The 14,221-nt window shown below is 58.7% G+C and overlaps 1 protein-coding gene across 9 annotated transcripts in view; it reads right to left on the bottom strand.

Moving 5' to 3' along the window:
* Positions 1 to 7,891: 7,891 nt before the first annotated feature.
* Positions 7,892 to 14,221, bottom strand: part of Slc37a1 (solute carrier family 37 member 1) — a 67,019-nt gene continuing 60,689 nt past the window's right edge. For 8 of the 9 annotated variants that reach the window (XM_047565363.1, XM_047565364.1, XM_047565360.1 and 5 more), the window contains 4 exons: positions 12,472 to 12,550; positions 11,086 to 11,183; positions 8,400 to 8,464; positions 7,892 to 8,038 (listed from right to left, as the gene is read on the bottom strand). In XM_047565363.1, coding sequence (XP_047421319.1) covers positions 8,023 to 8,038; positions 8,400 to 8,464; positions 11,086 to 11,183; positions 12,472 to 12,550 — 258 coding nt within the window. In that variant the 3' untranslated portion in view covers positions 7,892 to 8,022. The remainder of the gene's footprint in view (positions 8,039 to 8,399; positions 8,465 to 11,085; positions 11,184 to 12,471; positions 12,551 to 14,221) is intronic. The other variant, XR_007110319.1, reaches the window with a different exon arrangement.

The following is a 14,221-nucleotide window of genomic DNA, read 5'->3' as shown; positions in this document are numbered from 1 at the left end:
TCTCACCAGTTCCCACCCTTCCAGGCTGGGTGGGGTCCCCAATCCTCCGTGGGATACCCGCTCCTGGGCCACCACTTCCACCCCATCATCCACCTCGTCACCAGCTTCTGCTCCAGCTGGGACTCCATGGGCCTCACGCCTGGCCTTGCCTCATCTCTCCCGTCCCTTGTCCCTCCAGCCCTCCTGGTGAGGAGCCCCCATCTGCCAGGGTCCAGCCCTAGTAGGGGTCGTAGTGGTCACAGGTGATGGAGTGGGCGTCGGCGAGACAGAGAAAAAAGCAACACAAACTCAAGGAATGGATGCTAGGTTCTAAATTTTATTTTTCCCAGCCAGCTTTTTATACATAAAAGGTTGACAGTTACACATGTTTTTCCAGAACAGAAAAAGATCACAAGGAAAAATAACAAAAATATCTTGTATAATCATTACTAGACCAGGCAATGAAGTATTCTGATTATTTTTAGTAATTGCTTACTCGTGATAACCTATAACTAAACAATAAGACATATTAATATTGCTTAACTAATCATAAAGGTTCAAGCAAGTTCAGCAGGGTTGAGTAAATGTCAGTTGTGTGGCTACTGCTGTGGTTAATAAGTGCTAGACAGTTTAAGCTAACAATAATGTGACATCATTTTCTACTGTGTGAACTTAACATTGAGGAACTCTTTGTCCAGGGGATGGGTGGCCAATAATATTTACAGCATTTAGTAAATCCTAATCTTTAAGAAATGGAATATCTTGCACTCTTGTATGTATGCTTTCAAACCAGATTATAACGTGTCCTGATTTTACATCTAAATATCCTGTGGGAGATAAAGGAGGGTCTAAATCCAGGGGCTTAAGAGGCGTCCCTCTGTAGGGATGTCATAGCTTTCCATTAATTAAATAAGCATTGTCATAAGGTGTTTTAACTGTAGGAACTCTATTTTCTTTATTTCTTCTGTTCCTGTTAATCATTCCTGATGGGGTTGGAGTTATTCACCTACATACTTCAGGTCATCTGAGAGTAGTCAACAGGGGATCGGCAGCTAGAATCTATTTTTGTATTTTCTCATAACATTCTTGGTTACTCAGAGTTTCATTGCAAATGACTAAATCTGAAATCACTGTTCCATTAGAAGTCTGTTTTTTATGTTTTAACCCTGGTTCTCTTAAGACCCCTGTTTTCAGGGAAAACACATAAAATATTAATAGTAAACCTACACATATTAAGCAAGCAAGGAAGGAAAGTCCGCAACCGAATTCCCAACACGATGAGACTTTGCAAACACCTTTATCACTCAGCGGAATCCTTGTCAAGCACGGAGGGGACTGCAGGTGGCGTAACACCCGTCCTGGTCCAGCCGCGCGCCTGCACCTGCGCTCTCGCCTTGCTGCCCTTGACCTCACCCGGCGTCTGGCCTGGGCTTCCTTAGATCTTCACATGGTTTGCCATTGAGCTCTGCACTGCACTACCCCTTCCTCCACGGCACTGCCAGCGTAAGACCACCCCAGCCCAGCCCCTGACACTGTCTTTGTGGAACTGGCTCTTGCGGGTTGACGCTGCGCATTCGTCAGCTTCTGTCTCACACCCGCCCCCACTGCCTTGAGGTAACCCCACGTGGGCCGATCGGCTCAGCCTGCTCAGCACCGTACCCAGCACCTATTCAGGACTCTGCAAGACGCGTGTGTCCAATGGACAGCACCACCCCGTACTCACGACGCCATCTCTGGGTTGGGGAACAGGCACCTGAGGCCAGGCACCCGAGAGGTGTCGCCATGGGGCTGGGCTTCAGTGCAGGGTGTTCTGGAAGTAGAACTTCGAGGTTTGGGGATGTTCGATGTCACTAGGGTGTGGCAGAACCATGGGCTCAACATAGAGGTGGCATCAAGTCACCTCCTGAAAAATGTGCCCAAATGCAACTGTCCCGAAGCAGCGATGCCCTTCCTTCCAGTGTCACCTCGGGCTTCAAAAGTAAGGATGTTACTTCTGATTATGATACTAAGACGCGCCCCGGTAAACCACATGAACAATACAGAGAGAAACGGTAGTGCACGTCCCCACGGACGCCGAGCCAGGAGGGGCCTGCACGCCTGCACACAGGTCTACGCCAAGGGACTGGCCTATGTGAGCAGGGCACGTCCTGGATCTGTGGCTGGGCAGGCAGAAGGCTGGCACGGGGACCTTGGTGTTGCTCTCAGGCCTGCCTGGCCTGGACGAGGCCCACACACCTTATTGAGGACCACTCCTTGGAGGTTAAGTCCATTTTAGACATGAGCCATCCACAGAGCCACTGCAGTGACCCTGGACCAGTGTTCATCTGCATAGCTGGCACTACCGCCTGGCCAGTGGACACGTAAGGCCAGCACAGACAGGAACGGAATTCTAGGGACACTGACAAAGCCAGGGAAGAGACTGCCTGGTCAGGAACTGGGCAGCAAGGGGCAGCAGAGAGGACGAACCCAGGGCGGCATGACACGGAGAGGCACCTGCCAGGCCAGTTAGGTGGAAGCCTCTGGGTGGGGTGCTCCCTTTCAGGGGACCCTGGTGCTGCTCCGGAGGTCTGGTGATATTCTGTCTCTTCCCTGCACAGTGGTTGCCTGTGTGTGCCATTCACTAAAATATTTAGGAAGCCGAACAGGTGGGCTGGGGGGCTCCCGAGGCTGGGTTCTCAGCAACGAGGCGGACAGCAAGCAGCACTGGCTCTAGCCGTGCGGGGCCAGGCTGTGACCTGGTTGTGGTAAACACCAGGGCCCTCGCCCTTCCAAGCAAGCCGCCAGCTTCATGTGCCCACCGAGGTCCCGTGGGGTTGCTGGACAAACACAACTGACAACCGACACTGGGACCTTGAGCCACAGGAGTCGCCGCTGTGCAGAGTCGAGCCAGGCAAAACTCTCCAACTCTCCGCGGGTCGGAGAGACGCACCCGGGCAGGACTTCCAGCCTGCTGCAGGCATAAGCTGGTTTTGATTTGAAGTGGTCAAAATGAGTTTGAACAACCACTTTTGGCTCCAGTGGGTCAATGCGCACGGACACGTGGCAACACAGCATGAAGGTGTCACAGTCGTCCGTGGCTGGGGACCGCCTGGCCCTATCAGAAGATCCTCAGCAAGTGAGATCCAAACGGAGAGAAGAGGGGTGTTCAGGTGCAGTCCACCGCGCCTCGGAAGGGAAAGGGCAGTGGAGAGCAGGTGTGAGTGTGGACGTGGGGCCTCTTCTCCAGCCCTGTGCTCCTTCCTCCCTGCGGGGGCTGGCTGCCCGTGCTGGTCAGTGCCGAGCTGACGGCAGCGACAGAGAGCCTTCGGGTGGGCAGCAGTCCGCCCCGCGCGTCTCCGCTCGCTTACCAGGGAGGAGTTTCTTCACCAGCGGACTTGTGAGAAGGACCAGAAGGACAGGAGGGACCTGGCTTGTCTCGACAAGGGTGCCCCACTCTCAGCCAGCTCTTCAGCTCGTGCCGTCTGCAGGTGCCCGAGAGTCCCTGGGAGCTCCGAGTGCTGCCAAGGCCCCACCAAGGGGGCGGAGGTCTCCTTCTTAACAGAGATGACCGCGAACACCTTCCAGCAGCCTGTGAGCGGCCAGCACAGAGGGAGGGAACTGGCAAGTCCCCTGCCCTGGAAGGCAGGGCTGACGCTGTCCCCTCTGGGCGTGTAGGGGTACACATAGGAACCAAGGCTTGCTGCCAATGGCAAGTGGAGAAGGAAGGGTGTGGGGACAGGAAAGGAGAAGGCCTGGCGGAGACTGGTGGAAAAGGGAAAGAGAAGTCGGAGCTGGCCCCAACCTGGGCCCCTCCACCAAGACCCGGGGCTTCTGGGAGAGAGTGCTTGCCGGACATGTGGGGACCACTGGCCAGAGACTGGCTTCCTGGGAGGTGCTCAGAGGCTCAGGAGCTGGCCCCTGCCTGTGATGACAAGGCATTCTGAAGCCACGTTTCCTTTTAGACCACCCGTAGTAGGGATGGGCTCCGTGGCCACGTTAGTGTGACCGAGACCCAGTACAAGCAGCAGCAGCGATGTTCACTTAGGGTAGCATTTCATGCAAGAGGCACTCTGGGGCTCATCTGCCCGAGAGAAGCCCCATGTCAAAGCAGGGCTAGGCAGGGCGTGGACGCTGGCCACAGGGCGCCAGGCTGGTCTTCAGGTCCTGATTCCATTCTGGGTGCAGCCACATTCTGCCGTGGTGGCAAGATGGCCTTCTCCCAAGGGGCAGTGAGACCCCCGGCTGGGTCCAGTGGGGCGCTGGGGTTTGGTGGTCAGCAGGGGCCTGTTGGCTTCTGAACCCTGCTCTTTGTGCCTGTGGTTTGTGAGAGCAGTCCAGGCTGGTAGTGCTGTCGCTGGGGCCTGGAACCTGGGCTTCTGGATGGCGTGTGCCCACTGCCTCCTCTGGAGGGAACTGCTGCCCTCCTGACGCCTGGACCCCACTCAGGGAGGAAACAGCCTGGCCTTACAGGTTCCCTGGTCGTCCTCTGACCCAGGGGCCCGGGTGAGGGCAGGGGAGAGGTCAGGGTTAGGCATACGACGCTTGGTGTCTCTCGTGGGGCTTGGGGGCACTGACCCAGCCTGGGCCGCTGTGCCACAGCCTCACCTCCACAGCTCACCAGGTGCCCAGGGCACCCTCAGGTCTAGGGGTGTTGGTCCACTCAGTTCACAGGACCCCTGTCCTGGGAGAGCTGGGCACCTGGAAGTGGCTGGGTTTGGGTGTCTCTAGGCCCCAGGGGTCAAGACTGACTGGCAGATAAAACACAACAGGGGGAGAGAGACTAGCGTGGATAGGAGTTGGGTATTCCAGTGCCTTACTGGTAACTTTCCTTTCTGTCTTTGCAAGGGTCCCGATCTCTTTCCTTGGCAAGAGGTGGCAGGAGAAAGAGAAGCCTGCTGGCTCAGCCAGGTACCCTGCCCAGCTGCCCAGGGGACAGAGCATCCACACCACAGGCCCGCAGCTCCCTCCCTGCCCATCATCAGCAACCCTGCCACAGGCCTGCAGCTCCTCCGCAGCTCCTCCGCAGCTCCTCCGCAGCTCCTCCCGTGCACACCTGCTCCTGCTGGCCAGCTCCTCCAGCTGAGCTCTGTGGCTGGGGCTGCACAGGGCCACCCAGTCCTGGACTCTGCAGCTGTGGTAGGGTACAGACTCGTTTTATGTCTGTGAATCTGACAAGAAATTAGGGCTTGCGGTTTTTTAGTTTATATTTTGAAGCTACTTATTTTGATTGGATTTCACCAGCTGCTGATCGGAGGACTGGCCGGGGCCCCTCCCACAGACCGTGGGGGTGGCAAGTGCAGGACAGAGGCCCACAGGCACCTGCTGGGAATTCAGGCTCAGGGCCTGTGAAGGAGCTCCCCATGGGCTGGAGGGTCCACCTGGCTGCCCAGTCCTGCAGGGGCTCACATTTCCATCTAGCTGGCATGGTGTGCCAGCTTGAACGGGAGACGCAGAGGGACACCAGGAAAGGACGTCCTCCAGGAAAGGAAGGCAGGCGTGTGTTTATATGAAGTTGACACTTTCCCTTAAGTCATGGTAAAATCTTCCACTCACGAATTGTTTTCAGCTACACTGCCTTAAAAAAATAACTGCGTGCACGCAGCTATTCAAACTTTCAAAAATATTGACTGTCCACTTCAAACGGCCTAAGGTTTAGGGCTCAGCCCAGACGTGCAGGAGTGGGGAACTGCTCCAGGGGACTGCGTGAGGTTTCTCCCCAACTCTGGTTCTCGGAGCTGGGAGGCACAACCCTTGCCCCTCCAGTCTTCCTGCTTAGGTAGATGACCCTCAGCGGGGAAGGGTCTGCCGGGGACCCCTCCTCACCTGACTGGGGAGGTCTCAGACCCTTCGGATGAGCAGCTCTGTGTTCTAAAGACTGCTTTAGTGGGTTTTTTTGGTCACTGTGACCAAAATGCCAGACTAGAACAGCTAGAGGAGGGAACGCCCCTTCTGACCGAGGTTCCCGAGGTCTCAGGTGGTGGTGGGAAGCCCTGGCTCCGGGCCTGAGGTGAGGCAGCGCAGTGTGGGGGAGGCGTGTGGAGGAGAGCTGCTCCGTTCATGGCGGCCAAGAAGCAGGGAAGGTGACGGCCTGGGGCACCTCCAGGGCACAGCCCACCTGCCTCACTAGCGCCCAGTCAGCCTTCAAACCAGGCCCGACTGACGGGGTCGCAGCTCTCACCACCCGACCTTGTCACCTGTAAACATTAGCACAGGGGCTCTGGGGGACGCCTCGCACCCAGACCGGACCTTTTCCCTGTGCTACCCATTGACACATTTCTATATCCCGTCTCTCTTTTCTTTATCCAAATGAACACCCTAACTGGACACCTGGAAGGACAGAGGTGCCATGTCCCACAGGGGCAGAGGGCAGACCACTGCTGGGGTGGGCAGTGTGGGGGGAGGACAAGCAGGTGCCCTCAGCACGTGGGTGGAGGCTGAGGACAAAGAAAACTGGGAGGTCAGGGACCTGCCCAGGGAACTGACCACCAGGCCTTTGTTTCTGGAAATTCCGCCTTCAGGAGAAAAGCCTACGAGTGTGGTAACAACTTATTAAAAAGCAAGCACGCCAGCCCAGCGAGGGCAGCGGGCTGGCTGGAGAGCCCACTGACAGGTCTGTGTGGCCTGCTGGGCCCACAGAGCTCAGGGCAGGGTCCCGAGTCCTTGGCCTGTTGCCATGGAGGCACCCCACGGAACCGACCCCGAAAACACAGCGCGCACCTCGCAGCTGGGACGTCAGTTCCTGAGGCCTGAACGCCCGCAGCCCACCTGGCTGCAGCTCGGGCACGCCACCCTGGTGCTCTGGCAGTCCGGGGCGAATGCCAGGCTCACAGAATGCCCAGGCCACAGGTCTGCTGGGGCCCGGGCTCCAAGCAGATGACGGGCCCAAGGGGCAGGGAGCCCCTCTCCTGGAGGGACAGTCCCAGCTTCCTGCTGACCTGCACAGCCACAGGATGTGTCTGACCCCAGAAAACGCAAACCACACGAGGCTATTGGGAAGTTTTCTTTTAGTGTAATGGAAACAGGAGCAGAAATGATCAATATTCCCTGAGTGTTCTGCTTGAGTTTCTTTTTTTAAAACCCATTTTATTTCAAAAGGCCGATAAGAATTTTGCTAGATCCAACCCAGAAAACAAATGTTCAGAGAGCCACTAGTTTGCCTTAATAAATAACAAAACAAAACACCAATGTATTTCTTCAACCTCCTGTGACACATTATACATTTTAAATAAATACCCCTCTGTTGCTATGGATCTAGAAACTGCCCGGGGGGGTTGTGCATGTGACTGAATCAAAGGGCTCAGAGATGCCCAAGGTTCCCTGTGCCCACGGCGATGTCTCTTCCCAGGCCTCTGCCACACCTGCCACATCACAGGGGAGCAGCAGAGCGTGGCCCCTGATGCCAGCAGGACTCCCAGGAGCCGGGCAGGGGCATGGTGCCCTGGGGCTGGTTCCTTAGGCAGCTTATTGCTCCCTCTCTCTTCACTTCCTGACAATCAGCACCCAGGCTGGGACTGAGTCTGGGACGTGCTGGAGAAGCCTCTTGGGCAACAGGCGTCTTGCTTCTGCCTTGGTGTCTGATGCCGGCAGAGGCGGGCGCTTGGCTGGCTGCATGTTCTTGTGGGTCCACGTCTGCTGGCCCCTTGCACGTCCAAGTTCTCTGGGAACAGCTGCATGCTGTGGCCGGAGCTCCTGCAGTCCCAGGCTCGCACGCTTTAACATCTGCTGGGGCCTGAGAGGGACGGGCTGCCCAGGTGCTGCAGGTCAGTCCCATGTGGCTGTCACACATGGTATTTGAGCAACTAGATGGACGCCCATCGGTGAGGCTGGGCAGGTGGGGCCGTTCGCCATCCACAGGCTCAGCTAAGGCAGTCGGAGGGCGGTTCTGGACCCGCGTGGCTGTCCCGGGGGCCACGTCTCTTTAAATAGTACCAGGAATTCTCAGGTGGCTTCTGTCTTTTCCAGGTGTGTGTGCAAAAGGCCAGGGTGAGCCATCAGGACAGGACCCTCTTCTCAGTGCTCTCCACAGGTTATGAAGGACGGGCTCAGCCTTGTGGGACTTTGGGGTCAGTGTTCCTTCAGCCTGAAAGAAAAGGGTAAACAACAGGGGGTCCCAGCAGACGTGTGGCCTACACAGAACACACAAACCCACGCAGGAGCCAGTTGGCGGGGCCTGAGCACCTTTCCCATTCTGCCAGGGCCAGGGCCAGGGCCAGGGCCAGCGGGAGGGCGGGGCCCGTCTGAGGCTGTCTGGCTGAGAACTGTAGCCAGACAATGACGAGTGACAAAGGAGGAACTCCCTAGTCTCCTCAGACGCAGGGGAGAGGCCACCATCACGCGAGGGAGGGTGGTGTGCCCTGCAGGGCGGTGGCAACCTGAGGAGGCAGGTGCGGAGGCTGACGGGCCAGGCCACCTGGGCTGCCCTCATCCCGGGAGAGACTTACGGAGCCTGGTCCCCTGCTGTGGGCCCCGGGCAGCTCAGCTCCTTGTGTATGAGGCGGATCAGGAACTGCACCAGAAACCAAGACAAGACCGCCTGTTACCGAAGAGGGGACATGCATGGACGGCAGGTGTGGCCTGGCGTCCCCTCGACGCTCTCGCTCCCTGAGGCCCACTGGTGTGGGCTCTCCCTGCCAGCATCTGCCCGGAGAGACAGGCAGTGGCCTGGCCAGCACACCTGGCTGAGGGCTTGTCCTGGGTGTCCTACGTCCTCTGAGACACTGGACGCACTCCTGTTCACGTTGTGTTTAAAACACAGCTAGCCAATTGTAAGATGTCCAAATTGGTAAAACCACAGTGGAGACCAGGGGACCTGCAGTCATGGGGACACTGGGGTGACTCCAGCTGGTGAGGTGACCTGGCTGGGTGAGAATCTCGGGGGACGCCAGCACAGGAGCTTGTCTTGGGAGCTCCCGGCGGCCTCACCCTGGTGGGCACCCACAGGCCTCCAGCAAGGGCAACTGCCTCCTGGCCTTGTGACCCAGGGCTTCACCTCACGTCCTCCGTGAGCTGACAGGGCTGAGTCAGTTGACAGAGCCAGCTGAACGAACGCATGTCACCAAATGTGCCACGTTTCTTTTGTGTTTGTGAGAGTGATTGTGTGATTTAGTCCCCTCCCCTGGGTGACGCGATCCATGGCAGCCCCACACCACTGGAGTGTCCCGGGGTACAGAACGGGCTCCTGAGGGGAGTCCTGCTTCGGGTGGCCCCTGTTCTTAGAGGGCAGAGGTGCCCTTAGACAAGAGAGGTGGTGTGGCCTGGGTGGCGGGATGCTGCAGAGAGGTCCTGAGGGGCCATTAAGCCCCCCAAGCTACACTCCAAGGCTCGGGCCAGCAGTCTGGAAGGCAGGGACCCTCTCTCCGTAGATGCCTCTAGATGCCTTGGATTCAGGGAGGAGTCTGAGGGCTAAGCTAAGAGAACAGGAGTGTCCCCTGCAGGTCACATGTGATCCTGTGCTTGGCGTGGCCCTGAACAGGGCTGTCACACAGGGACAGGTACGTGCTGGTGCTGAAACCAGAGCTGGGCAGCAGACAGGCTTTGTGGAACAGACCTGTCCTTGTGAACTCAACCCAGAGCCGTGCCACCAGGCAGCCAGGCCAGTGTGGCTGGCTCCTGGCCCGCGCGGGTCCCCAGAACATGTGCAGAGCGTTAGCAGAGGCCGCCTCTGGTCTGACAAGCACACGAGGGCAGGGAAGGAGGATGGGCAGGCCAGTGCCCCTGAGGGTGTGGAGGACCCCAATCTGCAATGTGCTCCATGCCCAGATGGCCCTCCTCCCACAGGACCACAGTGCCGTGCCTGGCATGTGAGGGAACAAGCAGGGGCCTGCTGTGGGCGCAGCCACAGGACACCGGGCCTGGTGTGCCATGGGCTGCAGTCCTATGACCCTGGAGCTGCCCGGCCAGCCCAGGTGACAACAGGCCCGGGCCTGCTAGCTCCCAGGCAGGAGCCTCGGGTGTGCTCGGTCACTGAGGCCCTCAGCCTCAGACTGGGAGGAGGTGGAACTGGTCAGTTTTGGGGAAGTGAGACCAAGAGGACTGTCCCAGTGAAGAGAAGCCTGTCAGGTTTCAGATTTGAAAAAACCAGTGCAAAAGTGTCCATGCTGCTCTGTGGAGCAGCTGGACCTCCCGGTGCTGCTCCTTCCCCCGGGGAAGCGGTAGCCTCAGGTCTCCCTCCCTGCCTGCAGCCAGCGGGCTCTGGGGCTGCGCCTACCGTGGCTGTGCCTTCCCACCCCTAACGTTGCAGTCTCTGAATTCTGACACATGGGATGGATGGCTGTGAGACTCTGACTCAGAGTGACCTTTGCATGGGGGGCTAGTGCCCACCGGCATCTGAGTTCAGTCCCAGGCTGTGGGTGCTGCGTCCAGGAGCGGCTGTGTATCCCCCTTACCTCCTCTGTGCCCTGCAGCTCCCTGGCTGGAGTGTCCCCCAGAGGCCACTGCCGAGGGCTTGGTCCCCGCTTGGTGGTGCTGGGAGGTGGGGCCTAGTAAGTCCTTAGGTCACTGGGTGTGGAGGACCTCGGGCCCTTCCTCCTCCTCTCTTTTGATTCCTAGCCTCGGGGGTGAGCAGTTTGCACCACCAGGACTCCCACCATGAGGCGCTACCTCGCCACAGGCCCAAAGCAATGGGCCAACCAGGCACAGACTGAAACTTCCAATAGTGTGAACCCAAATAAACCTTTTCTCTTTCTAAGTTGATAATCTGACGTATGTGCGATAGTGACAGAGTGCTGGCTACCATAGCACCACGTGGGTCCTAGGGCGTGATCCACTTGAATCCCAACAGGCTTGTCTTGGGCACCTTTATCACATCCATTGTAATATAGGGAATCTGCAGCACAGAGAGGTTCAGTCACCTGCCCCTTCACACACAGACTGGGCAGAATCCAAACCACAGAGCTCCGTGACGTCACACTATCCTGCCGGGAACTACAGAGCAGAAGACTCACCTATTTCTGTTTGTGACATTTCTTTTAACCAGAGAAGGAACTTGGACCAGGTGTATTCAGTGAAGGTGGAATAACCCCCTGGCCCCCAGGACTGCAGGCATCTAGGGAAAGTTCCACCGGCGTCTGGTCAACAACCACAGAAGTGCTCACGGAAGTTGCTCGGGTCACAAAGAAGGGGACTCACCAGTAAGGCACAGGCGTCTGCGAACATGAGCATGTAGAAGACGTTGCTCCAGCCCGAGGGGGAGATGAGTCCCGCCAGCAGGGGGCCCAGGGCTGCTCCTGGAAGAGGCGGGACACGGACCTGGAGGCGCCGCGCAGGCTGCCCAGGGCGCTAGGTGCACGAGTCCTGCGAGTTGCAGACAACGCCTGGCACCTCGCTCACAGTGAGAATCGCAGGACGCCCATCTGCTGCAGGAGGGGGCACGGCCTTCACGGCCAGTTCCGGGAGCAGGAGCTGGCCCAGCCTCCCCTGGGGTCATCGTAAGGAGAGGGACCGATATTTGAAATGTCCGTTCTTTGAGCCAATGTTTCCATTATTATTATCTACGTAAGAAATCTGGGTCCGACACACAACCTCAGATATTCCTACGCTGTGAAAACATTACTGGGTGCCTTTGAATAAGACGTGCAGGGACCAACAACCTGTCAACATCGACTTCCCAGGTCTGATCGCTGCGCTGTGGTGGCTTCAGGGCCTTCACCCTGAGGAAGCCACGCACCTGTGTGAGTCACGAGTGCGTGTCCTGCACGAGCGTGTGTGTGGGCTGAGCGGCGTAAAGCTCACACGCCGCGGTTCTGTGAACTCTTCATATGTTCTTTACATGTTTTCTCCAAGTCTAAAGTCATGTCAATTAACATTCAGAAACCATGGCAGGAAAGAACGCGGCCCTGCGGGCTGCCGGGTGTCTGCGCACCGGGCTGTGCAGCGCGGTGTTTCCCCGCGGGCGGAGTGAGCTCTGACCCACGCACGGCCCGCCTGCCTCCGTGCACTCGGGGTGGGCAGGGCTTCTCCAGCTAGCGACTAGACGGCACGCCTGGCGGGAGGGCTCGCCAGGTCTCAGGGACACTGGGCCTGGCCGAGGCGCGTGTCTCCCCTGGGTCTTGGTCTCCTGGCGCACACGTGGGCAGACAATCACTGAGACGCAGTGGAGGGCGGCACGTGCGGTCTCCATGGTGATGTCCGAGCCCCAGGTGCTCCCACAGGCAGAGCGGCACAGGGCTGGCCAGGCTGCAGCCCTGTCCCTGTCAGACCCCCGACTGAGTAGGACAGAAGCCAAGTGGGTGGGGCGGTCTGCGGAGGGGTGCAGGTAGGCCAGGTCAGAGTGCCCACGGCCTCACCTTCCTCCCGAGTGGCAGAGGGGGCTAACAGGGCCTCCTCCTCCTACTCAGCCCAGCGTGGGTGGCGGGGGACAGGGCACCTCCACTGGCAGAGAAGGACCCTCCTCCCTCTCTAGGTGCTGCTGCTGCTCCCTCACTGAAGAGCGTCAAGACGTGTCCGACCACACACCCGTGCGTCCCCCTTCACCCCCCGGCTGTAAGGGTGGTCATCCTGACGTGGCACACCTACCTACCGACCCGGTGCCGTCGATGATGGCCGTCACGGTGGAGAGGGCGTGAGCGTTCCCTTTCAGACTCTTGTGCGTGCCCTGGAGGGAGGGAGAAGGCACGTGGGCGCCCCAGCCAGCCCACGTCCCAGGCAGAATGCGCTCAAGGTCCCGCCAACAGCTCACAGGCGAGCCGGCCCCACTGGGCTGACCGCGGCTCCACCCAGCCAACCTGGACAGCGAGCCAGGCCCGGAGCCAGGACGGGAGTCATGGGAAATGCAGTCCCAGCGCATGTGACCCCAAGCCCCGGGACTCCCTCCTGAGCAGGTCCAGTCATCCTCCTCAGGAGGCAGGCCGTGGCCACCGGGCACCCCACTCCAGGCCGCACCAGCGTGGACACTCCACAGCCAGGGCCGTTCTGGGACACCTGCCAGCCGTCGCTGCAGTGCCCCAGATCAAGGTGACAAGCGGAGAGGGCCAGGAGGATGGGACCAGGACAGAAGGAGGCCCAGCGGGGCCCAGAGGACTAACAGGGTCCCCGCGGGGGCTCGGCTTTTAGCAAGCTCCACACGCAGGGAAGGGCACACAGTCAGGCGACACAGCAGGGAACAGTGCTCAGGAGCCAGCACCACCATACACCAGCACTCAGAGAGCGCAGGCAGAGCTGGGTGCGCGTGTCCCCGTGTGGTGCAGTGTGTGACGCCGTGTGGTAGTGTGTCCCCATGTGGTGCGGTGTGTCCCCATGTGGTGCAGGGTGTCCCCGTGTGGTTCAGTGTGTGTCCCCATGTGGTAGTGTGTCCCCATGTGGTGCAGTGTGTCCCCATGTGGTACAGTGTGTCCCCGTGTGGTAGTGTGTCCCCATGTGGTGCAGGGTGTCCCCGTGTGGTAGTGTGTCCCCATGTGGTGCGGTGTGTCCCCGTGTGGTTCAGTGTGTGTCCCCATGTGGTAGTGTGTCCCCATGTGGTGCAGTGTGTCCCCATGTGGTAGTGTGTCCCCATGTGGTGCAGGGTGTCCCCGTGTGGTAGTGTGTCCCCATGTGGTAGTGTGTCCCCATGTGGTGCAGGGTGTCCCCGTGTGGTTCAGTGTGTGTCCCCATGTGGTAGTGTGTCCCCATGTGGTGCAGTGTGTCCCCATGTGGTACAGTGTGTCCCCGTGTGGTAGTGTGTCCCCATGTGGTGCAGGGTGTCCCCGTGTGGTAGTGTGTCCCCATGTGGTGCAGTGTGTCCCCATGTGGTGCAGGGTGTCCCCGTGTGGTAGTGTGTCCCCATGTGGTGCACTGCATGTCCCCATGTGGTGCAGTGTGTGTCTCCATGTGGTAGTGTGTCCCCATGGGTGCACTGCATGTCCCCATGTGGTGCAGTGTGTGTCTCCATGTGGTAGTGTGTCCCCATGGGTGCGGTGTGTGTCCCCATGTGGTAGTGTGTCCCCATGTGGTGCAGTGTGTCCCCATGTGGTGCAGGGTGTCCCCGTGTGGTAGTGTGTCCCCATGTGGTGCACTGCATGTCCCCATGTGGTGCAGTGTGTGTCTCCATGTGGTAGTGTGTCCCCATGGGTGCACTGCATGTCCCCATGTGGTGCAGTGTGTGTCTCCATGTGGTAGTGTGTCCCCATGGGTGCGGTGTGTGTCCCCATGTGGTAGTGTGTCCCCATGGGTGCGGTGTGTGTCTCTGTGTGGTAGTGTGTCCCCATGTGGTGCACTGCGTGTCCCTGTGTGGTTCAGTGTGTGTCCCCATGTGGTACTGTGTCCCCACGTGGTGCACTGTGTTCTCCCA

Source organism: Sciurus carolinensis, chromosome 9 (genome assembly GCF_902686445.1).
Source record: "Sciurus carolinensis chromosome 9, mSciCar1.2, whole genome shotgun sequence".
NCBI lineage: Eukaryota > Metazoa > Chordata > Mammalia > Rodentia > Sciuridae > Sciurus > Sciurus carolinensis.
This window is presented reverse-complemented; position numbering and strand designations above follow the sequence as displayed.